The sequence below is a fragment of the Salvelinus namaycush genome, chromosome 32, assembly GCF_016432855.1.
Source record: "Salvelinus namaycush isolate Seneca chromosome 32, SaNama_1.0, whole genome shotgun sequence".
Taxonomy (NCBI): Eukaryota; Metazoa; Chordata; class Actinopteri; order Salmoniformes; family Salmonidae; genus Salvelinus; species Salvelinus namaycush.
The window spans coordinates 31,597,857-31,623,456 of record NC_052338.1 but is presented as its reverse complement, the minus strand read 5'-3'; the positions used below and the strand labels follow the sequence as shown (position 1 = coordinate 31,623,456).

The following is a 25,600-nucleotide window of genomic DNA, read 5'->3' as shown; positions in this document are numbered from 1 at the left end:
GCTGTTGAATGGACACTATCAGAGATGTGCTGTTGAATGGACACTATCAGAGATGTGCTGTTGAATGGACACTATCAGATGTGCTGTTGAATGGACACTATCAGATGTGCTGTTGAATGGACACTATCAGAGATGTGCTGTTGAATGGACACTATCAGAGATGTGCTGTTGAATGGACACTATCAGATGTGCTGTTGAATGGACACTATCAGAGATGTGCTGTTGAATGGACACTATCAGATGTGCTGTTGAATGGACACTATCAGATGTGCTGTTGAATGGACACTATCAGAGATGTGCTGTTGAATGGACACTATCAGAGATGTGCTGTTGAATGGACACTATCAGAGATGTGCTGTTGAATGGACACTATCAGAGATGTGCTGTTGAATGGACACTATCAGATGTGCTGTTGAATGGACACTATCAGATGTGCTGTTGAATGGACACTATCAGATGTGCTGTTGAATGGACACTATCAGAGATGTGCTGTTGAATGGACACTATCAGAGATGTGCTGTTGAATGGACACTATCAGAGATGTGCTGTTGAATGGACACTATCAGAGATGTGCTGTTGAATGGACACTATCAGAGATGTGCTGTTGAATGGACACTATCAGAGATGTGCTGTTGAATGGACACTATCAGAGATGTGCTGTTGAATGGACACTATCAGAGATGTGCTGTTGAAAGGACACTATCAGAGATGTGCTGTTGAATGGACACTATCAGATGTGCTGTTGAATGGACACTATCAGAGATGTGCTGTTGAATGGACACTATCAGAGATGTGCTGTTGAATGGACACTATCAGAGATGTGCTGTTGAATGGACACTATCAGAGATGTGCTGTTGAATGGACACTATCAGAGATGTGCTGTTGAATGGACACTATCAGATGTGCTGTTGAATGGACACTATCAGAGATGTGCTGTTGAATGGACACTATCAGATGTGCTGTTGAATGGACACTATCAGAGATGTGCTGTTGAATGGACACTATCAGAGATGTGCTGTTGAATGGACACTATCAGAGATGTGCTGTTGAATGGACACTATCAGAGATGTGCTGTTGAATGGACACTATCAGAGATGTGCTGTTGAATGGACACTATCAGAGATGTGCTGTTGAATGGACACTATCAGAGATGTGCTGTTGAATGGACACTATCAGAGATGTGCTGTTGAATGGACACTATCAGAGATGTGCTGTTGAATGGACACTATCAGAGATGTGCTGTTGAATGGACACTATCAGAGATGTGCTGTTGAATGGACACTATCAGAGATGTGCTGTTGAATGGACACTATCAGAGATGTGCTGTTGAATGGACACTATCAGATGTGCTGTTGAATGGTCACTATCAGAGATGTGCTGTTGAATGGACACTATCAGATGTGCTGTTGAATGGACAATATCAGAGATGTGCTGTTGAATGGACACTATCAGAGATGTGCTGTTGAATGGACACTATCAGAGATGTGCTGTTGAATGGACACTATCAGATGTGCTATTGAATGGACACTATCAGAGATGTGCTGTTGAATGGACACTATCAGATGTGCTGTTGAATGGACACTATCAGAGATGTGCTATTGAATGGACACTATCAGAGATGTGCTGTTGAATGGACACTATCAGAGATGTGCTGTTGAATGGACACTATCAGAGATGTGCTGTTGAATGGACACTATCAGATGTGCTGTTGAATGGACACTATCAGAGATGTGCTGTTGAATGGACACTATCAGATGTGCTGTTGAATGGACACTATCAGAGATGTGCTGTTGAATGGACACTATCAGAGATGTGCTGTTGAATGGACACTATCAGAGATGTGCTATTGAATGGACACTATCAGAGATGTGCTGTTGAATGGACACTATCAGAGATGTGCTGTTGAATGGACACTATCAGAGATGTGCTGTTGAATGGACACTATCAGAGATGTGCTGTTGAATGGACACTATCAGATGTGCTGTTGAATGGACACTATCAGAGATGTGCTATTGAATGGACACTATCAGAGATGTGCTGTTGAATGGACACTATCAGATGTGCTGTTGAATGGACACTATCAGAGATGTGCTGTTGAATGGACACTATCAGAGATGTGCTGTTGAATGGACACTATCAGAGATGTGCTGTTGAATGGACACTATCAGATGTGCTGTTGAATGGACACTATCAGAGATGTGCTGTTGAATGGACACTATCAGATGTGCTGTTGAATGGACACTATCAGAGATGTGCTGTTGAATGGACACTATCAGAGATGTGCTGTTTTGCTTATGGAGTGGTCATAGAGTGGAGTTTCAGGGTTAGAGTAGTCTAGTCCACCACCCGTCTCTCTCTCTCTCTCTCTCTCTCTCTCTCTCTCAATGTTATAGTTGGTATGTTGGTTTAGGGTCAGGGAACTCAGGGATAGCGGAATACTGATTGAAGCAGAGAATTGGCATGTAGTGGGATGAACATGATATCTGTGTAGTTATCATGCTCTCTAGTGGTGTATGCCTGAGTATGTCTACTGGATAATTGCATTACTCAATCAGGAATGTCTTCGAAAGCATTACAGGCATTGCAGCAATAGATTGGTCATCTGTAGCGCACATAGAGCAGATGTACCACTTCTTAGATTTGATTTAAATGAGAAAGAAATGTGTGTTACAGATCTGTCAATGTGAATTTCTCCAAAAAGGTACACATTTCAGCTTTTAATGGAAACGCACCCTAGCAGGCTATGGTTGCATCTATTTTCTATGCAAACTTTCTAAATGTCGACAACAACAAAAAAAATCACTGTCCAAGTTAGCCGGAAACATAGCTAATGATTCCAGCAAGCTCACCCCAGTGAGTTCTTCCAAAGTGGGTTATTGCGTTTTTCCTGGTCACACCTATAATTATGCGAATTGTGCTCCAAGTGACAACGGCAAACTGAGACGGAGTTGTGGGTGGCGACACAGACAAGAGGCGTTTCTGGGTCATTCACGTGTGAAATAATTACAAAACAGCTCTGCGTGAAGTTTGAGATAGAGAAACTTTCTCGGTGCTAGACATTTCGTTCGTGTGTCGGTCCGCTTGTTATTTATTTGCAGCTATTCGGTAACACATGCAGCGTCAGGACACTGTTGACGATTGAGAGCACTTTGTGGAGAGATAGAGAAATTGGGCGTCCGCGACTCCGCTTCTTGCCAGGGGTGTAATCATTAGTCCAAAACGTTTTGGAACGGAAATCGTTTACTCCAAACGGGAAACGAGAGTTTCTCAATAGGCACATGTAGGAAGGTCCTTCCCCGTTTGGTTTCTAGTGAATACACCCCTGGCAACGCTCCGAAATCACAAGTGAGACGCTCAGCTAAACCAAACCTAATCGAATTGAGACTTAACATATGGTTCAAACAGAGGACTTACTTCCCGGGACAGAGAACTCTTTGGAGCCGAAGTCATGAAAGCACAGGTGGCAGAGTAACCGCAGGACATCGAGGTAATACATTTTACCCCCACCGGTTCTTTTTTTTGTTTACACTATAGTGTTTACATGGAGTTAATAAACCCCCCCTCCGGTGGGATTGAGATAGAGATACGACTTCTGTTTTAATATAGTCAGCAGCCGTCTCAACAAGATGTTGTAATGTCACATACACTGTATAGGTGCAGTGAAATGTAGTTTTACAGAGTCAGCCATAGTACAGTACCTCTGGAGCAAATTATGGTAGATGCCTTGCTCCAGGGCATATCGGCAGATTCCCTCTCCACCACAACACTTGTTGGCTCGGGTATTCGAACTAGCGACTTTTTGGTTACTTGCCCAATGCTCCAACCGCTAGGTTACCTGACACTCATGTAATGCCTTATAGGCAGCCCAAGTTTAAGATGTTATTTATACCCAAGATAAACACTGAATGTTTAGCAGATGTTACCGCAATAACATCTGCTAAACACGTATATATGTGACCCAATACAGTTTGATTTGAGAGTTATTAATTGAAATACACAATGTTGAAAACATAACATGGAGAATACATATTGATGTTAAAATTTTAAAATCAGTCTCACTCACATGTGATCTTTTGTCACAATACTGTATGTCATTTAGATGTGGGTCAAGTTGCAGGGAGACGATTCACTCAAATCAGTACAAATCTGAACACGCCTCAGTAGACTGGCGTGGCTACAGTGTATCTAATTATTGCAGCCAAGTGGCCAACACATTTATGTTAAGGTCTTTTAATTTCAGTTGAAAACTAATAGGTGTCACGTGAATATCACCAGGGGGGGAAAAAAGCACAGCTTTCTCTTGAGCTCACATTAAATGTGGCGTGGACTCGACAGCAATGGACATGGCACTTGTGATCATACATACTCATAATCTCTGTAGATCATGAGTAGAACACTATTTTAGAACACTACTCAAAAGTAGAACACTATTTTAGGGAATAGGGTCGTTTTTGGGATTCGGCCCCTGTGTTTCTACCTGTAGCTGTACAGACTTGTGAGCATGTCAGAGTGGCTGGTTTTGACTCAGCAGCTTGCAGCCTTAACTCTGTAGAAGTGTACCAATGATATGAAACGGTGCACTGTGCCCCTGATGAATTTCTACATTTTCTGTGATTGTCCAATTTGATCTTCCTCTCTCTCTCCTTTCCCCTCCCCGTCTCTCTGTTTCCTTTTACAGACTGTTCTTTGCTGCAGTCTTTCCTCCAGACTCTCTCTCTCTTTCGTCTTCCATTTCTCATACCCGCTTGGCTTCCTTTCTCTGGTTCTCTACCTGCACCTATATCCCTCCTTCCATCCGGGCATCCATCCTTCCTTGAGTCTCCCTCCAATCCGGCGGCGCTGCCATCATGCGTCGGTTCAGCTCAGAGGGGTCCCTACTGAATATGGACTTCCTGCCGTGGAAGAAGGTGGAGCTGAAGAACCAGAACTACCACAGCCGGGACGGGGAGTCAGGCACCTACACCCCTCACCTGGGGGAGGACGAACTGGACGGGCGAACCACCTCTCTCCCCCCCACTCCCCTCATCCTGGAGCCTGAGGCCAGCCCTGGGAGGACACCGGGGAGGGGGGAGCTGGGCAAGGAGCACAGCGTCAGCGTGGAGAACGTCACAGACCTGGGGAAGCCAGAGGGTAAGGGTCATCTGAGAGTGGTGAACCTCAGTGAAGGATGCAGGGCGTACAGTGACGGCCAGTTGGCGCCGGCGACTTTGGGTAGCAGCACAGAGAGCGTGGGCAGGCACGGCCGGCCTCCGCCCTCTCCCTCGTACTCAACCTCTGGCTCCAGCCCCTTCTCCTTCAAGTCACAACAACGGTCCCACGCCAGAGCCAAGCTGTCCGCAGCCAAGCTACATCTGAAGAGCCTGTTTGGGCAGGTAAAGAGTGATGTGGGAGGTCAGGGTCACTAGAGGAGTGGTCTCTGACAGTGTGTTTGGTATTGGATGTGTTAGGCTACTGTATGGGAATGAATAGCTTGTGTGTGTGATGGCTTTTGACTACTTTAGTTCTAGCTTTGTTCTAGATTAGTTCTAGTTCTACATTAGTTCTAGATTAGTTCTAGATTAGTTCTACATTAGTTCTACATTAGTTATATATTCGTTCTACATTAGTTATATATTCGTTCTACATTAGTTCTAGTTCTAGATTAGTTCTAGTTCTAGATTAGTTCTAGATTAGTTCTAGTTCTAGATTAGTTCTAGTTCTAGATTAGTTCTACATTAGTTCTAGTTCTAGATTAGTTCCACATTAGTTATAGTTCTACATTAGTTCTACATTAGTTCTACATTAGTTCTACATTAGTTCTACATTGGTTCTAGTTCTACATTAGTGCTAGTTCTACATTAGTTCTACATTGGTTCTAGTTCTACATTAGTTCTACATTAGTTATAGTTCTACATTAGTTCTAGTTCTACATTAGTTCTACATTAGTTCTAGTTCTAGATTAGTTCTACATTAGTTCTAGTTCTACATTAGTTCTAGTTCTACATTAGTTCTACATTAGTTCTAGTTCTACATTAGTTCTACATTAGTTCTACATTAGTTTTACATAAGTTCTACATTAGTTTCACATACGTTCTACATTCGTTTTAGTTCTACATTAGTTCTACATTAGTTGTAGTTCTACATTAATTCTACATTAGTTCTAGTTCTACATTAGTGCTAGTTCTACATTAGTTCTACATTAGTTCTAGTTCTACATTAGTTCTAGTTCTACATTAGTTCTAGTTCTACATTAGTTCTAGTTCTACATTGGTTCTAGTTCTACATTAGTTCTAGATTAGTTCTAGATTCGTTCTAGATTAGTTCTAGATTAGTTCTAGTTCTACATTAGTTCTAGTTCTCCATTAGTTCTAGTTCTAGATCAGTTCTACATTAGTTATAGTTCTAGATCAGTTCTACATTAGTTCTAGTTCTAGATTAGTTCTACATTAGTTCTACATTAGTTCTAGTTCTACATTCGTTCTACATTAGTTATAGTTCTAGATCAGTTCTATATTACTTCTACATTAGTGCTACATTAGTTCTAGTTCTAGATTAGTTCTACATTAGTTCTAGTTCTACATTAGTTCTACATTAGTTATAGTTCTAGATTAGTTCTACATTAGTTATAGTTCTACATTAGTTCTAGTTCTACATTAGTTTTACATTAGTTCTACATTAGTTTTACATAAGTTCTACATTCGTTTTAGTTCTACATTAGTTCTAAATTAGTTCTAGTTCTACATTAGTGCTAGTTCTACATTAGTTCTACATTAGTTCTACATTAGTTCTACATTGGTTCTAGTTCTACATTAGTGCTAGTTCTACATTAGTTCTACATTGGTTCTAGTTCTACATTAGTTCTAGATTAGTTCTAGATTCGTTCTAGATTAGTTCTAGTTATACATTAGTTCTAGATTAGTTCTAGTTCTAGATTATTTCTAGTTCTAGATTAGTTCTACTTCTACATTAGTTATAGTTCTACATTCGTTCTCCATTAGTTATAGTTCTAGATCAGTTCTACATTAGTTCTAGTTCTAGATTAGTTCTACATTAGTTCTAGTTCTACATTCGTTCTACATTAGTTATAGTTCTAGATCAGTTCTACATTAGTTCTATATTACTTCTACATTAGTTCTACATTAGTTCTAGTTCTACATTAGTTCTACATTAGTTCTAGTTCTACATTAGTTCTAGTTCTACATTAGTTCTACATTGGTTCTAGTTCTACATTTGTTCTACATTCGTTTTAGTTCTACATTAGTTCTACATTAGTTCTAGTTCTACATTAGTTCTAGTTCTACATTAGTTCTACATTAGTTCTAGTTCTACATTAGTTCTAGTTCTACATTAGTTCTACATTGGTTCTAGTTCTACATTTGTTCTAGATTAGTTCTAGATTCGTTCTAGATTAGTTCTAGTTATACATTAGTTCTAGATTAGTTCTAGTTCTAGATTAGTTCTAGTTCTACATTCGTTCTCCATTAGTTATAGTTCTAGATCAGTTCTACATTAGTTCTAGTTCTACATTAGTTCTAGATTAGTTCTACATTAGTTCTAGTTCTACATTCGTTCTACATTAGTTATAGTTCTAGATCAGTTCTACATTAGTTCTAGTTCTACATTAGTTCTACATTAGTTGTACATTAGTTTTAGTTCTACATTAGTTCTACATTAGTTCTAGTTCTACATTAGTTCTATATTGGTTTTAGTTCTACATTAGTTCTACATTAGTTCTAGTTCTACATTAGTTCTAGTTCTACATTAGTTCTAGTTCTACATTAGTTCTAGTTCTACATTAGTTCTAGTTCTATATTAGTTCTAGTTCTACATTAGTTCTACATTGGTTCTACATTAGTTCTAGTTCCACATTAGTTCTAGTTCTACATTAGTTCTAGATTAGTTCTAGTTCTACATTAGTTCTACATTAGTTCTACATTAGTTCTAGTTCTACATTAGTTCTAGATTAGTTCTTCATTAGTTCTACATAAGTTCTAGTTCTACATTAGTTCTACATTAGTTCTAGTTCTACATTAGTTCTACATTGGTTTTAGTTCTACATTAGTTCTACATTAGTTCTAGTTCTACATTAGTTCTAGTTCTACATATGTTCTACATTAGTTCTACATTAGTTCTAGTTCTACATTAGTTCTAGTTCTATATTAGTTCTAGTTCTACATTAGTTCTAGTTCTACATTGGTTCTACATTAGTTCTAGTTCCACATTAGTTCTAGTTCTACATTAGTTCTAGATTAGTTCTAGTTCTAGATTAGTTCTACATTAGTTCTAGATCTACATTAGTTCTACATTAGTTCTAGTTCTACATTACTTCTAGTTCTACATTACTTCTAGTTCTAGATTAGTTCTAGATTAGTTCTACATTAGCTCTAGTTCTACATTAGTTCTAGTTCTAGATTAGTTCTAGCTTTGCCACTGAGTGAGCAGAGTTTGCACATTTTAGACCATTTCATTGGAGTCTGGTGAAATCTCTACCCCTCCCGGGGCACAGGAGGAGCTAAACAAATGCACCCCCTGTAGTATCCTGCACCCCCTGTAGTGTCCTGCACCCCCTGTAGTGTCCTGCACCCTCTGTAGTATCCTGCACCCCCTGTAGTATCCTGCACCCCCTGTAGTATCCTGCACCCCCTGTAGTATCCTGCACCCCCTGTAGTATCCTGCACCCCCTGTAGTATCCTGCACCCCCTGTAGTATCCTGCACCCCCTGTAGTATCCTGCACCCCCTGTAGTATCCTGCACCCCCTGTAGTATCCTGCACCCCCTGTAGTATCCTGCACCACCTGTAGTATCCTGCACCCCCTGTAGTATCCTGCACCCTCTGTAGTATCCTGCACCCTCTGTAGTATCCTGCACCCTCTGTAGTGTCCTGCACCCCCTGTAGTGTCCTGCACCCCCTGTAGTATCCTGCACCCCCTGTAGTGTCCTGCACCCCCTGTAGTGTCCTGCACCCCCTGTAGTGTCCTGCACCCCCTGTAGTGTCCTGCACCCCCTGTAGTATCCTGCACCCCCTGTAGTATCCTGCACCCCCTGTAGTATCCTGCACCCCCTGTAGTGTCCTGCACCCCCTGTAGTATCCTGCACCCCCTGTAGTATCCTGCACCCCCTGTAGTGTCCTGCACCCCCTGTAGTGTCCTGCACCCCCTGTAGTGTCCTGCACCCCCTGTAGTGTCCTGCACCCCCTGTAGTGTCCTGCACCCCCTGTAGTATCCTGCACCCCCTGTAGTATCCTGCACCCAGTGGTGTAAAAAGTGCCCAATTGTCATACTTGAGTAAAATACCGTAATATAAAATGACTCAAGTAAAAGTGAAAGTCACCCAGTAAAATACTACATGAGTAAAAGTCTAAAAGTATTTGGTTTTAAATATACTTAAGTATCAAAAGTAAAATGTAATTTCAAAACTAAACTTAAGTATTAAAAGTCAAAGTAAAAGACTGAATATGAAATGCTTTATACTATCTCAACAGCACACATTTACGTTTTTAGTCATATATTCAAAATTTGATTGAAATTATGTGTAACTCATTAAGCGCTATTAAAATCCATAATTTTATCCTTTGTTTAAAAACATCTGCTAAATGGCAAAACCAATGAATACCAAGTCTGGTAGTGGCAAGTCCTTCTCCTATTTCCCATGTATGTTGGCACACACGTTGAATTCAACTACGTCTTTCCCAGAGGCAACGTTGGATGTTTTCTTATGACGACGATGACATAAAAATATTGCTCAAACAGAACTTCCTTAAATGATATACACTGCTCAAAAAAATAAAGGGGAACACTTAAACAACACAATGTAACTCCAAGTCAATCACACTTCTGTGAAATCAAACTGTCCACTTAGGAAGCAACACTGATTGACAATAAATTTCACATGCTGTTGTGAAAATGGAATAGACAAAAGGTGGAAATTATAGGCAATTAGCAAGACACCCCCAATAAAGGAGTGGTTCTGCAGGTGGTGACCACAGACCACTTCTCAGTTCCTATGCTTCCTGGCTGATGTTTTGGTCACTTTTGAATGCTGGCGGTGCTTTCACTCTAGTGGTAGCATGAGATGGAGTCTACAACCCACACAAGTGGCTCAGGTAGTGCAGCTCATCCAGGATGGCACATCAATGCGAGCTGTGGCAAGAAGGTTTGCTGTGTCTGTCAGCGTAGTGTCCAGAGCATGGAGGCGCTACCAGGAGACAGGCCAGTACATCAGGAGACGTGGAGGAGGCCGTAGGAGGGCAACAACCCAGCAGCAGGACCGCTACCTCCGCCTTTGTGCAAGGAGGAGCAGGAGGAGCACTGCCAGAGCCCTGCAAAATGACCTCCAGCAGGCCACAAATGTGCATGTGTCTGCTCAAACGGTCAGAAACAGACTCCGTGAGGGTGGTATGAGGGCCCGACGTCCACAGGTGGGGGTTGTGCTTACAGCCCATCACCGTGCAGGACGTTTGGCATTTGCCAGAGAACACCGAGATTGGCAAATTCGCCACTGGCGCCCTGTGCTCTTCACAGATGAAAGCAGGTTCACACGCACATGTGACAGACGTGACAGAGTCTGGAGACGCCGTGGAGAACGTTCTGCTGCCTGCAACATCCTCCAGCATGACCGGTTTGGCGGTGGGTCAGTCATGGTGTGGGGTGGCATTTCTTTGGGGGGCCGCACAGCCCTCCATTTGCTCGCCAGAGGTAGCCTGACTGCCATTAGGTACCGAGATGAGATCCTCAGACCCCTTGTGAGACCATATGCTGGTGCGGTTGGCCCTGGGTTCCTCCTAATGCAAGACAATGCTAGACCTCATGTGGCTGGAGTGTGTCAGCAGTTCCTGCAAGAGGAAGGTATTGATGCTATGGACTGGCCCGCCCGTTCCCCAGACCTGAATCCAATTGAGCACATCTAGGACATCATGTCTCGCTCCATCCACCAACGCCACGTTGCACCACAGACTGTCCAGGAGTTGGCGGATGCTTTAGTCCAGGTCTGGGAGGAGATCCCTCAGGAGACCATCCGCCACCTCATCAGGAGCATGCCCAGGCGTTGTAGGGAGGTCATACAGGCACGTGGAGGCCACACACACTACTGAGCCTCATTTTGACTTGTTTTAAGGACATTACATCAAAGTTGGATCAGCCTGTAGTGTGGTTTTCCACTTTAATTTTGAGTGTGACTCCAAATCCAGACCTCCATGGGTTGATAAATTTGATATCCATTGATAATTTTTGTGTGATTTTGTTGTCAGCACATTCAACTATGTAAAGAAAAAAGTATTTAATAAGAATATTTCATTCATTCAGATCTAGGATGTGTTATTTTAGTGTTCCCTTTATTTTTTTGAGCAGTGTATTACGATTGGGCCTAAAACCAAGGAGGTCATACCACTGAGGTGTGTGTGTGCTGCCTGCCTGTTAGTGTGTGACACATGCCGATGATTTAAATTTGGAAATAAACTAATCGTGTCTCTATTTTCAGAGTCCCCATTCGTCACACTCCAACCTGTTTAACCCAGAACAGAAAGAACAGAAAGACCGGTAAGCTCATCAACGTGCCTGGGCATTGCATTCCGATGGTAATCCAAAGTCAGTTTGGGAGAAAAAAAAAAAAATTGGATCGTCAACGCTGATGTCACACGGATATACCAAAATATCCTTGTCACTTCATTGGTATTCAGTAACTGTCTTAATAATCGCTCCATACAGTTCCTCCACGGTGGGCAATAGCCTGGGGACGAGGTTTCTTTCTAAGAGGAAGATGTTGTCTAAGGTCAAATGGCACCCTATTCCCTATGTAGTCCCAAATGGCACCCTATTCCCTACGTAGTTCCAGACGGCACCCTATTCCCTATGTAGTTCCAGACAGCACCCTATTCCCTATGTAGTTCCAGACGGCACCCTATTCCCTACGTAGTTCCAAATGGCACCCTATTCCCTACGTAGTTCCAAATGGCACCCTATTCCCTACGTAGTTCCAGACGGCACCCTATTCCCTATGTAGTTCCAGACGGCACCCTATTCCCTATGTAGTTCCAGACGGCACCCTATTCCCTATGTAGTCCCAAACGGCACCCTATTCCCTATGTAGTCCCAAATGGCACCCTATTCCCTATGTGGTCCCAAATGGCACCCTATTCCCTATGTAGTTCCAGATGGCACCCTATTCCCTACGTAGTTCCAGATGGCACCCTATTCCCTATGTAGTTCCAGATGGCACCCTATTCCCTATGTAGTTCTGTATGGCACCCTATTCCCTATGTAGTTCCGTATGGCACCCTATTCCCTATGTAGTTCCGTATGGCACCCTATTCCCTATGTAGTTCTGTATGGCACCCTATTCCCTATGTAGTTCCAGATGGCACCCTATTCCCTACGTAGTTCCAGATGGCACCCTATTCCCTATGTAGTTCCAGATGGCACCCTATTCCCTATGTAGTTCCAGATGGCACCCTATTCCCTATGTAGTTCCGTATGGCACCCTATTCCCTATGTAGTTCCGTATGGCACCCTATTCCCTATGTAGTTCCGTATGGCACCCTATTCCCTATGTAGTTCCGTATGGCACCCTATTCCCTATGTAGTTCCGTATGGCACCCTATTCCCTATGTAGTTCCGTATGGCACCCTATTAACGATGTCGTTCCAGACGGCACCCTAAACCCTACGTAGCCCATATGGCTCTTGTCAAAATTAGTGCACTATACAGGGAATATGATGTAATTTCCCTGGTCAGAAGTAGTGCACAACATAAGAAATAGGGTGCCATTTGGAACTACATAGGGATTAGGGTGCCATTTGGAACTACATAGGGAATAGGGTGCCGTTTGGGACTACGTAGGGAATAGGGTGCCGTTTGGGACTACATAGGGAATAGGGTGCCGTCTGGAACTACATAGGGAATAGGGTGCCGTCTGGAACTACATAGGGAATAGGGTGCCGTCTGGAACTACATAGGGAATAGGGTGCCATCTGGAACTACGTAGGGAATAGGGTGCCGTCTGGAACTACACAGGGAATAGGGTGCCGTCTGGAACTACACAGGGAATAGGGTGCCATTTGGGACTACATAGGGAATAGGGTGCCATTTGGGACTACATAGGGAATAGGGTGCCATTTGGGACTACATAGGGACTAGGGTGCCATTTGGGACTACATAGGGACTAGGGTGCCATTTGGGACTACATAGGGACTAGGGTGCCATTTGGGACTACATAGGGACTAGGGTGCCATTTGGGACTACATAGGGACTAGGGTGCCATTTGGGACTACATAGGGACTAGGGTGCCATTTGGGACTACATAGGGAATAGGGTGCCATTTGGGACTACATAGGGACTAGGGTGCCATTTGGGACGTACAGTAAGAAGTTCCGTTTGGAAGGATGCCACCCTTGAGGTTGTAATGATACTGAGCCAACCAGTTGTGGAAATGAGGGTGGTGTCATCATGGAATCAGATCCAACCACACCAAAACATACTCTTATCTTGTCATCTCCCTGTCTCTCTCTCTGTCCTTGTCTCTCTCTGTCCTCGTCTCCCCCTCTCTCCTTACCCCCCCTCTTTCCCTGTCGCTCTCTCTTTCCTTGTCGCTCTCTCTTTCCCTGTCGCTCTCTCTTTCCCTGTCGCTCTCTCTTTCCCTGTCGCTCTCTCTTTCCCTGTCTCTCTCTACCTCTCATTGTCTCTCCCTTTCCCTGTCTCCCCCTCTCTCCTTACCCCTCCTCTCTTTCCCTCTCTCCCTCTCTCTTTCCCTCTCTCTCTCTCTTTCCCTGTCTCTCTCTACCTCTCATTGTCTCTCCCTTTCCCTGTCTCCCCCTCTCTCCTTACCCCTCCTCTCTCTTTCCCTCTCTCCCTCTCTCTTTCCCTCTCTCTCATTCTCTTTCCCTGTCTCTCTCTCTTTCCCTGTCTCTCTCTACCTCTCATTGTCTCTCCCTTTCCCTGTCTCCCCCTCTCTCCTTACCCCTCCTCTCTCTTTCCCTCTCTCTCTCTCTTTCCCTGTCTCTCTCTACCTCTCATTGCCTCTCTCCTTACCACTCCCCTCTAACTGTCAACCCTCTCTCCCTGTCTCTCCCTGTCTCCCCCTCTCTCCCTGTCTCCCCCTCTCTCCATGTCTCTCCCTGTCTCTCCCTCTCCCTGTCTCCCCCCCTCTCCATGTCTCTCTCTCTTTCCTTGTCGCTCTCTCTTTCCCTGTCGCTCTCTCTTTCCCTGTCGCTCTCTCTTTCCCTGTCGCTCTCTCTTTCCCTGTCTCTCTCTACCTCTCATTGTCTCTCCCTTTCCCTGTCTCCCCCTCTCTCCTTACCCCTCCTCTCTTTCCCTCTCTCCCTCTCTCTTTCCCTCTCTCTCTCTCTTTCCCTGTCTCTCTCTACCTCTCATTGTCTCTCCCTTTCCCTGTCTCCCCCTCTCTCCTTACCCCTCCTCTCTCTTTCCCTCTCTCCCTCTCTCTTTCCCTCTCTCTCATTCTCTTTCCCTGTCTCTCTCTCTTTCCCTGTCTCTCTCTACCTCTCATTGTCTCTCCCTTTCCCTGTCTCCCCCTCTCTCCTTACCCCTCCTCTCTCTTTCCCTCTCTCTCTCTCTTTCCCTGTCTCTCTCTACCTCTCATTGCCTCTCTCCTTACCACTCCCCTCTAACTGTCAACCCTCTCTCCCTGTCTCTCCCTGTCTCCCCCTCTCTCCCTGTCTCCCCCTCTCTCCATGTCTCTCCCTGTCTCTCCCTCTCCCTGTCTCCCCCTCTCTCCCTGTCTCCCCCTGTCTCCCCCTGTCTCCCCCTGTCTCCCCATGTCTCTCCCTGTCTCCCCATGTCTCTCCCTGTCTCCCCATGTCTCCCCCTCTCTCTCCCTCTCCCTGTCTCTCCCTCTCCCTGTCTCCCCTTCTCTCCCTGTCTCTCCCTGTCTCCCCTTCTCTCCATGTCTCTCCCTGTCTCCCCTTCTCTCCATGTCTCCCCCTGTCCATTCCTCTCCAGTGCTAAAGAGCAGCGGTCTCGCCTCCCGTTCCTTCGCCAATGGAGTCAGGTGGGCCACAGCAAGGCCAAGTTCAGCCGGGAGGAACTGGATAAGTGGGCTGAGTCGCTGGACGCCCTCCTGGCTAGTCGGAGTAAGTAGACTAGGACACCCCCTTTGGCCAGTAGACTAGGACACCCCCTTTGGCCAGTAGACTAGGACACCCCCTTTGGCCAGTAGACTAGGACACCCCCTTTGGCCAGTAGACTAGGACACCCCCTTTGGCCAGTAGGCTAGGACACCCTCCTGGCCAGTAGGCTAGGACACCCCCTTTGGCCAATAGACTAGGACACCCTCCTGGCCAGTAGACTAGGACACCCTCCTGGCCAGTAGACTAGGACACCCTCCTGACCAGTAGACTAGGCCACCCTCCTGACCAGTAGACTAGGCCACCCTCCTGACCAGTAGACTAGGCCACCCTCCTGACCAGTAGACTAGGCCACCCTCCTAGCCAGTAGACTAGGCCACCCACCTGGCCAGTCGGAGTAAGTAAACTAGGGCCCTATTCATTACTGCACACCGTAGCAAAGATTTATTTTTATTTTTACGGGAAACTAAAATCTGGCGCCAGCTACTTGATTAGGTTCTAGAGGGGAGAGGTATTAGAAAATATACTAGAATGAGGAGAGGAAGCAGGGTGGTAGCCCCCCTCCCCCCTCCCCGAAGTCAATGAGCCAAATGTCTCCTTCCCCTATTTGAAAGATGTGTACATCTGCCAAATAATCCAGATGTCCAATGCAAAAGACAGTATTTTATGTTTTTAAATAATACGAGTTCTAAATTTGCTTCATGAGTTATGCATGACCGTAGCTAGATTCCATATGTGTTATTTCATAGTTTTGATGTCTTCGCTATTATTTTACAATGTAGAAAATAGTCAAAAATGAAGAAAAAAAACCTTGAATGAGTAGGTGTGTACAAACTTTGGACTGGTACTGTGAAATAACTTATTAAATGGGGCTTTCTCCATTCGGATTGTTTGAGAATGTAATGAGGCTTTCTCCATTCGGATTGTTTGAGAATGTAATGGGGCTTTCTCCATTCGGATTGTTTGAGAATGTAATGGGGCTTTCTCCATTCGGATTGTTTGAGAATGTAATGGGGCTTTCTCCATTCGGATTGTTTGAGAATGTAATGGGGCTTTCTCCATTCGGATTGTTTGAGAATGTAATGGGGCTTTCTCCCTTCTGATTGTTTGAGAATGTAATGGGGCTTTCTCCATTCGGATTGTTTGAGAATGTAATGGGGCTTTCTCCATTCGGATTGTTTAATACTGTTCAATCAAACTTCAACCAAAAGTTGATCTCATTTGAGATCATTTCCACACATTACCACGTAAGGCTGCATGATATTTTTAACCAAATGTTGCCATTGCGATTTGCCAGCTCCACTTTGATTTAGAAGATGCTGATTTAGGCCTCCATCAGCACTGGTTTCAGGCTGTACTAGCTAGCTACATTTACTCTGACTCGGTACATTTATTAGCTAGTCAGCTAACTAGCGATTAACATTAGCTGCTAACACGATTTAGTGACAACTTGCAAAGAAAGTACAAACTAGCTGTTTGCAGATGTAAGAAACACAAACTAATATTTTGATTATAGAACGCTTGTGAATTTATATTAACCTGTGGTTCTTTACTTCTTTACTGCTGCCGTTTTAATTATTTGTTACTTTTATTTAAAAAAAATGTACTTATCTGTTTTTTTTACTTAACCAACAATGCTTTAATTTAATATATTAAGGGCTTGTAAGTAAGTATTTCACAGTAAGGTCTACACCTGTTGTGTAGAGGTCTACACATGCGTATGTGACATTTGATTTGAAACATCGTCGTTGTATGTGCTGCATTGTTAACCATGCAGATGAACGCTGGTGTCTGGCGGTCGAGCAACAACAACTGTGCTCCTTGAGTGACGAAGTGGGGATAGGTCTGTATGGAAGGCGGCATGGAGAGAGAGCAGAGTAAATAATAAAAATGGAACGTTACACATGGCTTATCACATTTTAACAAATCAAATAAAAACCCAAACTGGTCCATGCATCAATACCGGTATATAGTAAAGTACGCTATACCGCCCAGCCCTACTTTTGACCAGACTAGTCAAAAGGGAAGACAGTCTTTTTACTTCCTCATTCCTTCTAGCATTTCTCCTGTCCTGTTATTAACATTCCTCTTATATCATGACACCACACCGCTGCTCTAACAGTTCCTTATCACGTGTTTACATTAGCCTTCCATTGATAGTTACATTAAAATAAAGGTTTGAAAGACAAAGGCTCTTTGTGAAGTGCTTGGAATAGTTTTCTTGCTTTTCTAGTGATGTTGTTGTCAGTTAAAAGAGAAGCCCTAGGTTGTCATGGCTACACATGCCCCACACACCATACATTGTTAGGTGTATGGGGCTCCCGAGTGGTGCAGCGGTCTAAGGCACTGCATCTCATTGCAAGCGGTGTCACTACAGTCCCTTGTTCGAATACAGGCTGTATCGCATCCGGACGTGATTGGGAGTTCGATAGGGGCGGCGAAACAATTGGCACAGCGTCGTCTGGATTTTGCCTGTGTAAATAATATATTTGTTCTTAACTGACTTGCCTAGTTACATAGAAACAGTTATAGTCCTACAGGAAGCTGGGACATTGGAGAACCTGTTTATGCTTATAGGTAACCTGTAGACATATAGGCCACATGTCTAAGTCTCAATGGCTGAGTTTAGACAGGCAGCCCAATTCTGATCTTTTGCCTAATTATTGGCAAAAAAAGAGCTTATCTTATTGGCTGCATTTACACTTGTCTTTTGACCAATTGTCCCTTTTCAGATTCGGGATTCAAAGCCTTATTGTCCATTCTTATAGAATGGAAATGTCTATATTTACAGAGAGTCTAAATGACAGCATCGTAAATACATACACTTAAATACTATCAGAATTAGAAATATAAACTGCTATCTAGGGATTGAATGTCATATAGATCAATTGAAAGTAGTTCTCACTGAAACAGTTTCTTTATTTGATTTACATGCGTGCAAACACACTCATACACACCACTCTAATATTAGTAATATGTATACAAGATCCGAGTACACAATCTTGAATACATAGTGTATACACATTGTGAACTTACAAGGTTGCTCAACCACTTAGTTAAAGGTCAACAGCTAGAGGTTCTGGAAAGCATGCAGTGATTGTGGTAGCCAAGCTTAGTCTGACAGTCTGCACAACATACAGGCTGTTTACGAGGATAACTTTAACATACAGGCTGTTTACGAGGATAACTTTAACATACAGGCTGTTTACGAGGATAACTTTAACATACAGGCTGTTTACGAGGATAACTTTAACATACAGGCTGTTTACGAGGATAACTTTAACATACAGGCTGTTTTACGAGGATAACTTTAACATGACGTACAGGCTGTTTACGAGGATAACTTTAACATACAGGCTGTTTACGAGGATAACTTTAACATACAGGCTGTTTACGAGGATAACTTTAACATACAGGCTGTTTACGAGGTTAACTTTAACATACAGGCTGTTTACGAGGATAACTTTAACATACAGGCTGTTTTACGAGGATAACTTTAACATGACGTACAGGCTGTTTACGAGGATAACTTTAACATACAGGCTGTTTACGAGGATAACTTTAACATACAGGCTGTTTACGAGGATAACTTTGACATACAGGCTGTTTTACGAGGATAACTTTAACATACAGGCTGTTTACGAGGATAACTTTAACATACAGGCTGTTTATTAGGATAACTTTGACATACGGGCTGTTTACGAGGATAACTTTGACATACGGGCTGTTTACGAGGATAACTTTAATATACGGGCTGTTTACGAGGATAACTTTAACATACGGGCTGTTTACGAGGATAACTTTAACATACAGGCTGTTTACTAGGATAACTTTAACATACAGGCTGTTTTATGAGGATAACTTTAACACGACATACAGGCTGTTTTATGAGGATAACTTTAACACGACATACAGGCTGTTTACGAGGATAACTTTAACATACGGGCTGTTTACGAGGATAACTTTAACATACAGGCTGTTTACGAGGATAACTTTGACATACAGGCTGTTTACGAGGATAACTTTAACATACAGGCTGTTTACGAGGATAACTTTAACATACAGGCTGTTTACGAGGATAACTTTAACATACAGGCTGTTTACTAGGATAACTTTAACATACAGGCTGTTTTATGAGGATAACTTTAACACGACATACAGGCTGTTTTATGAGGATAACTTTAACACGACATACAGGCTGTTTTATGAGGATAACTTTAACACGACATACAGGCTGTTTACGAGGATAACTTTGACATACGGGCTGTTTACGAGGATAACTTTAATATACGGGCTGTTTACGAGGATAACTTTAACATACGGGCTGTTTACGAGGATAACTTTAACATACGGGCTGTTTACGAGGATAACTTTAACATACGGGCTGTTTACGAGGTTAACTTTGACATACAAGCTGTTTACGAGGATAACTTTAACATACAGGCTGTTTTACGAGGATAACTTTAACATGCAGGCTGTTTATGAGGATAACTTTAACATGCAGGCTGTTTATGAGGATAACTTTAACATACGGGCTGTTTACGAGGATAACTTTAACATACGGGCTGTTTACGAGGATAACTTTAACATACAGGCTGTTTTACAAGGTATTGTTGATATGCTGCAGTGGCCACATTATGAATTCTCTCCTATTTGTGTTTGTCACATATGAACATACATACGTGTTAACGTGTTGCCCTGTCTAGCCCAGCCAATGACGTGTTGTAACCACTGTGTCCGCAATCTGCTGCCCTCTTACATGTCCTCACTCAGTCATCCTCTTTGTACAAAAATATGTTGCAACCCAGTGTCTAAGCAAAAACAAGAAGTGAATGAGAGAGAGAGAAGGAGGGAGAGGGAGAGAGAAGTAGGGGGAGGGAGAGAGAGAGAGAAGTAGGGAGAGACAGAGAGAGAAGTAGGGAGAGAGAGAGAGAAGTAGGGAGAGAGAGAGAGAGAGAGAAGTAGAGAGAGGGAGAGAGAGAGAGAAGTAGGGGGAGGGAGAGAGAGAGAGAAGTAGGGGGAGGGAGAGAGAGAGAGAAGTAGGGGGAGGGAGAGAGAGAGAGAAGTAGGGGGAGGGGGAGAGAGAAGTAGGGGGAGGGAGGAGGAGAGAGAAGTAGGAGGGGGGAGAGAAGTAGGGGGGGAGAGAAGTAGGGTGAGAGAGAAGTGGGGGGAGGGAGGGAAAGAAGTGGGGGGGAGGGAGGGAAAGAAGTGGGGGGGGGGAATAAGTGGGGGGAGGGAGGGAAAGACAGAAAGAAGTAGGGGGAGGGAAAGACAGAAAGAAGTAGGGGGAGGGAGGGAGAGAGATAAGTGGGGGGAGGGAGGGAGAGAAGTAGGAGGGAGGGAGGGAAAGAAAGAAGTAGGGGGAGGGAGGGAGGGAGGGAGGGAGAGATAAGTGGGGGGAGGGAGGGAGAGAAGTAGGGGGGAGAGAGAAAGAAGTAAGGGTGGAGAGAGAAATAAGTAGGGGGAGAGAGAAAGGAGGAGGGAGGGAGAGCGGGAGAGAGAGAAGTGTGGGAGGGAGGGAGAGAAGTAGGGGGGAGAGAAAAAAGTAAGGGTGGGGGGGAGAAATAAGTAGGGGGAGAGAGAAAGGAGGAGGGAGGGAGAGAGAAAGAAGTGGGGGGGAGGGAGAGAGGCAGTATGGAGGGGTTGTATGTCTGACTGACTTTAGATGGCAATAATGAAAATGTAGTGAAAAAAATCCTACGATTTGATTTTAGGACTTTTACAGTCTGTGCATATTTACGTGTTGTGCTGTATCTATGTAAATGTTTCTAAGTGTGTGTTTGCATGTCACTATTGGCCAATGGTGTGTACAGTATGTATGTGTGTGTTTGCATGTCACTGTATTGGCCAAGTGTGTGTGTGTACGTGTGTGTTTGCATGTCACTGTATTGGCCAAGTGTGTGTGTGTACATGTGTGTTTGCATGTCACTATTGGCCAATGGTGTGTACAGTATGTATGTGTGTGTTTGCATGTCACTGTATTGGCCAGTGGTGTGTACATGTGTGTTTGCATGTCACTGTATTGGCCAGTGGTGTGTACATGTGTGTTTGCATGTCACTATTGGCCAATGGTGTGTACAGTATGTATGTGTGTGTTTGCATGTCACTGTATTGGCCAAGTGTGTGTACGTGTGTGTTTGCATGTCAGCGTATTGGCCAGTGTGTGAACATCCCATCTGTCTCCTCTTCCTCTCTAGTGACGTCCTAAATGTGGTGTACTTTCATAAACCCTAATACTCCTCCCCCTCTCTCTCTTCTTCATCCCCCCTCCCCTCCTCTCCTCTCCAGCGGGTGTGTCTGTGTTTGGAGCATTCCTGCGCTCAGAGTTTAGTGAGGAGAATCTGCAGTTCTATCTGGCCTGTGAGCAGTACAGAAACTCCTCCAACAACTTCAGCCTGCACAGACGGGCCAAGGAGATCACTGTCACCTATATCGAGGCGGGGGCACCGCGAGAGGTATACAGACTTTGTCTATACATTGACCGGGCTGGCTGGCGGGTGGGCCTGTTTCTGTCTGTGGTTCTCCCTGCCTGTCTGTCTGTCTATCTGTGGTCCGGCTGGCCTTTCTATCTGTCAGTGTCTCCATCCATCTACCAGTATTATGTTGCCATGGTTATCTTTCCTGTCTACTACAACCTGCATGGAAGTGTGTTTAGTAATCAGTGTCTTCTTAACTGATCTAGAACCAGTTCATTCTCTCTCTCGCTCTTTTCTCTCTCTCTCTCTCGCTCTTTTCTCTCTCTCGCGCTCTTTTCTCTCTCGCTCTTTTCTCTCTCGCTCTTTTCTCTCTCGCTCTTTTCTCTCTCGCTCTTTTCTCTCTCCTCTCGCTCTTTTCTCTCTCCTCTCGCTCTTTTCTCTCTCCTCTCGCTCTTTTCTCTCTCCTTTTCTCTCTCGCTCTCTTTTCTTTCTCTTTTCTCTCCTCTCTCTCTTTTCTCTCTTCTCAGGTGAACTTGGACAGTAAGACCAGAGATCTAACCACACAGCTCCTACGGGCTCCATCACACACCTCCCTGTCCCACGCCCAGAAACGCATCTACTCCCTCCTGGATACAGACTGCTACCCTCGCTTCCTCCAGTCCACCATCTACCTCACCCTGCTGGGCCAGGCTGACTAGAGACTAAGGGCTCCATTCAATCCATATCGCCAAAGTTCAGCACTATAGCGCAATCAGAACATTTTAAAGGCAATGTTCCCGCGTTCGCGGAGACTGCATTTCACGTTAAACGCTACAGCATATTTTGTCTCAATCTCTGAACATCCACAATACAAAATGATTGGAGACCTAAAGCTGCATCCCTATTCCCTAAAGCTGCATCCCTATTCCCTAAAGCTGCATCCCTATTCCCTAAAGCTGCATCCCTAAAGCTGCATCCCTATTCCCTAAAGCTGCATCCCTAAAGCTGCATCCCTATTCCCTAAAGCTGCATCCCTAAAGCTGCATCCCTATTCCCTAAAGCTGCATCCCTATTCCCTAAAGCTGTATCCCTATTCCCTAAAGCTGCATCCCTATTCCCTAAAGCTGCATCCCTAAAGCTGCATCCCTATTCCCTAAAGCTGCATCCCTATTCCCTAAAGCTGCATCCCTATTCCCTAAAGCTGCATCCCTATTCCCTAAAGCTGCATCCCTATTCCCTAAAGCTGCATCCCTATGGCTGCATCCCTATTCCCTAAAGCTGCATCCCTATTCCCTAAAGCTGCATCCCTATTCCCTAAAGCTGCATCCCTATTCCCTAAAGCTGCATCCCTAAAGCTGCATCCCTATTCCCTAAAGCTGCATCCCTATTCCCTAAAGCTGCATCCCTATTCCCTAAAGCTGTATCCCTATTCCCTAAAGCTGCATCCCTATTCCCTAAAGCTGCATCCCTATTCCCTAAAGCTGCATCCCTATTCCCTAAAGCTGTATCCCTATTCCCTAAAGCTGCATCCCTATTCCCTAAAGCTGCATCCCTAAAGCTGCATCCCTATTCCCTAAAGCTGCATCCCTATTCCCTAAAGCTGTATCCCTATTCCCTAAAGCTGCATCCCTATTCCCTAAAGCTGCATCCCTATTCCCTAAAGCTGCATCCCTATTCCCTAAAGCTGCATCCCTATTCCCTAAAGCTGCATCCCTATTCCCTAAAGCTGCATCCCTAAAGCTGCATCCCTATTCCCTAAAGCTGTATCCCTATTCCCTAAAGCTGCATCCCTATTCCCTAAAGCTGTATCCCTATTCCCTAAAGCTGCATCCCTATTCCCTAAAGCTGCATCCCTAAAGCTGCATCCCTATTCCCTAAAGCTGCATCCCTATTCCCTAAAGCTGCATCCCTATTCCCTAAAGCTGCATCCCTATGGCTGCATCCCTATTCCCTAAAGCTGCATCCCTATTCCCTAAAGCTGCATCCCTATTCCCTAAAGCTGCATCCCTATTCCCTAAAGCTGCATCCCTAAAGCTGCATCCCTATTCCCTAAAGCTGCATCCCTATTCCCTAAAGCTGCATCCCTATTCCCTAAAGCTGCATCCCTAAAGCTGCATCCCTATTCCCTAAAGCTGCATCCCTATTCCCTAAAGCTGCATCCCTATTCCCTAAAGCTGCATCCCTATTCCCTAAAGCTGCATCCCTATTCCCTAAAGCTGCATCCCTAAAGCTGCATCCCTATTCCCTAAAGCTGCATCCCTATTCCCTAAAGCTGCATCCCTATTCCCTAAAGCTGCATCCCTAAAGCTGCATCCCTAAAGCTGCATCCCTAAAGCTGCATCCCTAAAGCTGCATCCCTATTCCCTAAAGCTGCATCCCTATTCCCTAAAGCTGCATCCCTATTCCCTAAAGCTGCATCCCTATTCCCTAAAGCTGCATCCCTATTCCCTTAAAGCTGCATCCCTAAAGCTGCATCCCTATTCCCTAAAGCTGCATCCCTATTCCCTAAAGCTGCATCCCTAAAGCTGCATCCCTATTCCCTAAAGCTGCATCCCTAAAGCTGCATCCCTATTCCCTAAAGCTGCATCCCTATGGCTGCATCCCTATTCTCCGCTCTTCATCCTTTCTCCCAAAGTGCACACTTTTGTAGATATGGAGCAGTGGTGGGGACAGTTGCAGGAGATACAGTTACAATGCAGAGTTAGAGGGTTTAAGGGGTTTAGTCATTCCAGTAGACGAACAGGCTTGTGTTCATTAGGGCATGGAACAGAAACACTTAAAAAATATGCAACGGAAAACAAAAATGAGTGTTTCTTATTGGACAAGTCCAGATAGTCCCTCCCTGTTTCAGTCAGGTTTTTTCTTAATTCGATGCCTAATGAACATGACCCAGGTTCTTTTCTGCTTGGGGGGTGAAAGGGCTTAGGGAGGTAAAAGCAGGGAAAGCCATGGGGTTTGGATGGAAGGAGCTTGCCAAAGCGATAAACGGAGGTTACGAGACAGGGGTCTGTTTTTTCCATGACTTAGAGGGTGCAACCCGAGGTGGCGTGAAACTATGCAGATTTCGTTGTTTGTAATCATTAAACATCCTCTTTTTAACTCGATAGGTCCCCCTACGGTCCAATGAGCACGTACGGAATGGCGCCAGCGCTGACAGAAAGGAAAAACAGCCCGGGCAATACGGAGACCTAGTTAAAGAACTTTGAGTTAATCTACAGTGCCTTCAGAAAGTATTCATACCCCTTGACTTATTCTACATTTTGTTGTTACAGCCTGAATGGAAAATGTATTAAATGATATTTTCTAACCCATGTACATACAATATCCCATAATGACAAAGTAAAAACATGTTGATTTTATTTTTTATTTTTTTACACATCTTATTTACATAAGTATTCACACCCCTGAGTCAATACTTTGTAGAAGCACCTTTGGTACCTCTCTGGGTAAGTCTCTAAGAGTTTTCCACACCTGGATTGTGCAACATTTGCTCATTTTATTCTTTTCACAAATTCTTCAAGCTCTGTCAAATTGGTTGTTGATCATTGCTAGACAACCATTTTTAGGTCTTGCCGTAGATTTTCAAGTATATTTAATTCAAAACTGTAACTCAGCCACTCGGGAACATTCACTGTCTTCTTGGTAAGCAACTCCAGTGTAGATTTTGCCTTGTGTTTTAGGTTATTGTCCTGCTGAAAGGTGAATTCATCTCCTAGTGGAAAGCAGACTGAACAAGGTTTTCTCCTGGGATCGAGCTAAGCACAGACAAAATCCTGTTTCTTTTTTATCATGAAAAACTCCACAATCCTTAATGATTACAAGCATACACATAACATGATGCAGCAACCACTTTGTATTCAGGACAAAAAGTTATTTTCACTCTGTCATTTAGGTTAGTATTGTGGAGTAACAACAATGTTGTTGATTCATCCTCAGTTTTCTCCTATCACAGCCATTCAACTCTGTAACTGTTTTTAAAGTCACCATTGGCCTCATGGTGAAATCCGTGAGTGGTTTCCTTCCTCTCCATTAACTGAGTTAGGAAGGACACCTGTATCTTTGTAGTGATTGGGTGTATTGATACACCATCCAAAGTGTCATTTAATAACTCCACCATGCTCAAACGGATATTCAATGTCGGAGTTTAATTTTT

At 44.0% G+C, this 25,600-nt stretch overlaps 1 protein-coding gene across 1 annotated transcript; it reads left to right on the top strand.

Moving 5' to 3' along the window:
* Positions 1-3,033: 3,033 nt before the first annotated feature.
* LOC120027502 (regulator of G-protein signaling 3-like) lies at positions 3,034-24,825 on the top strand. Its single transcript, XM_038972454.1, has 6 exons — positions 3,034-3,487; positions 4,679-5,372; positions 11,455-11,513; positions 14,928-15,058; positions 21,341-21,507; positions 21,996-24,825. The coding sequence occupies exons 2-6, from the start codon at positions 4,848-4,850 to the stop codon at positions 22,164-22,166; spliced, it is 1,053 nt and encodes a 350-aa protein (XP_038828382.1). The 5' UTR covers positions 3,034-3,487; positions 4,679-4,847; the 3' UTR covers positions 22,167-24,825.
* Positions 24,826-25,600: the final 775 nt, after the last annotated feature.

Excerpts from the sequence above, each read along its gene's own strand:
- LOC120027502 (XM_038972454.1), top strand. The coding sequence starts at position 4,848 with ATGCGTCGGTTCAGCTCAGAGGGGTCCCTACTGAATATGGACTTCCTG. Across the intron at positions 5,373-11,454 it reads TGAAGAGCCTGTTTGGGCAG|AGTCCCCATTCGTCACACTC; the intron begins GTAAAGAGTGAT and ends CTCTATTTTCAG. Across the intron at positions 15,059-21,340 it reads CGCCCTCCTGGCTAGTCGGA|CGGGTGTGTCTGTGTTTGGA; the intron begins GTAAGTAGACTA and ends TCTCCTCTCCAG.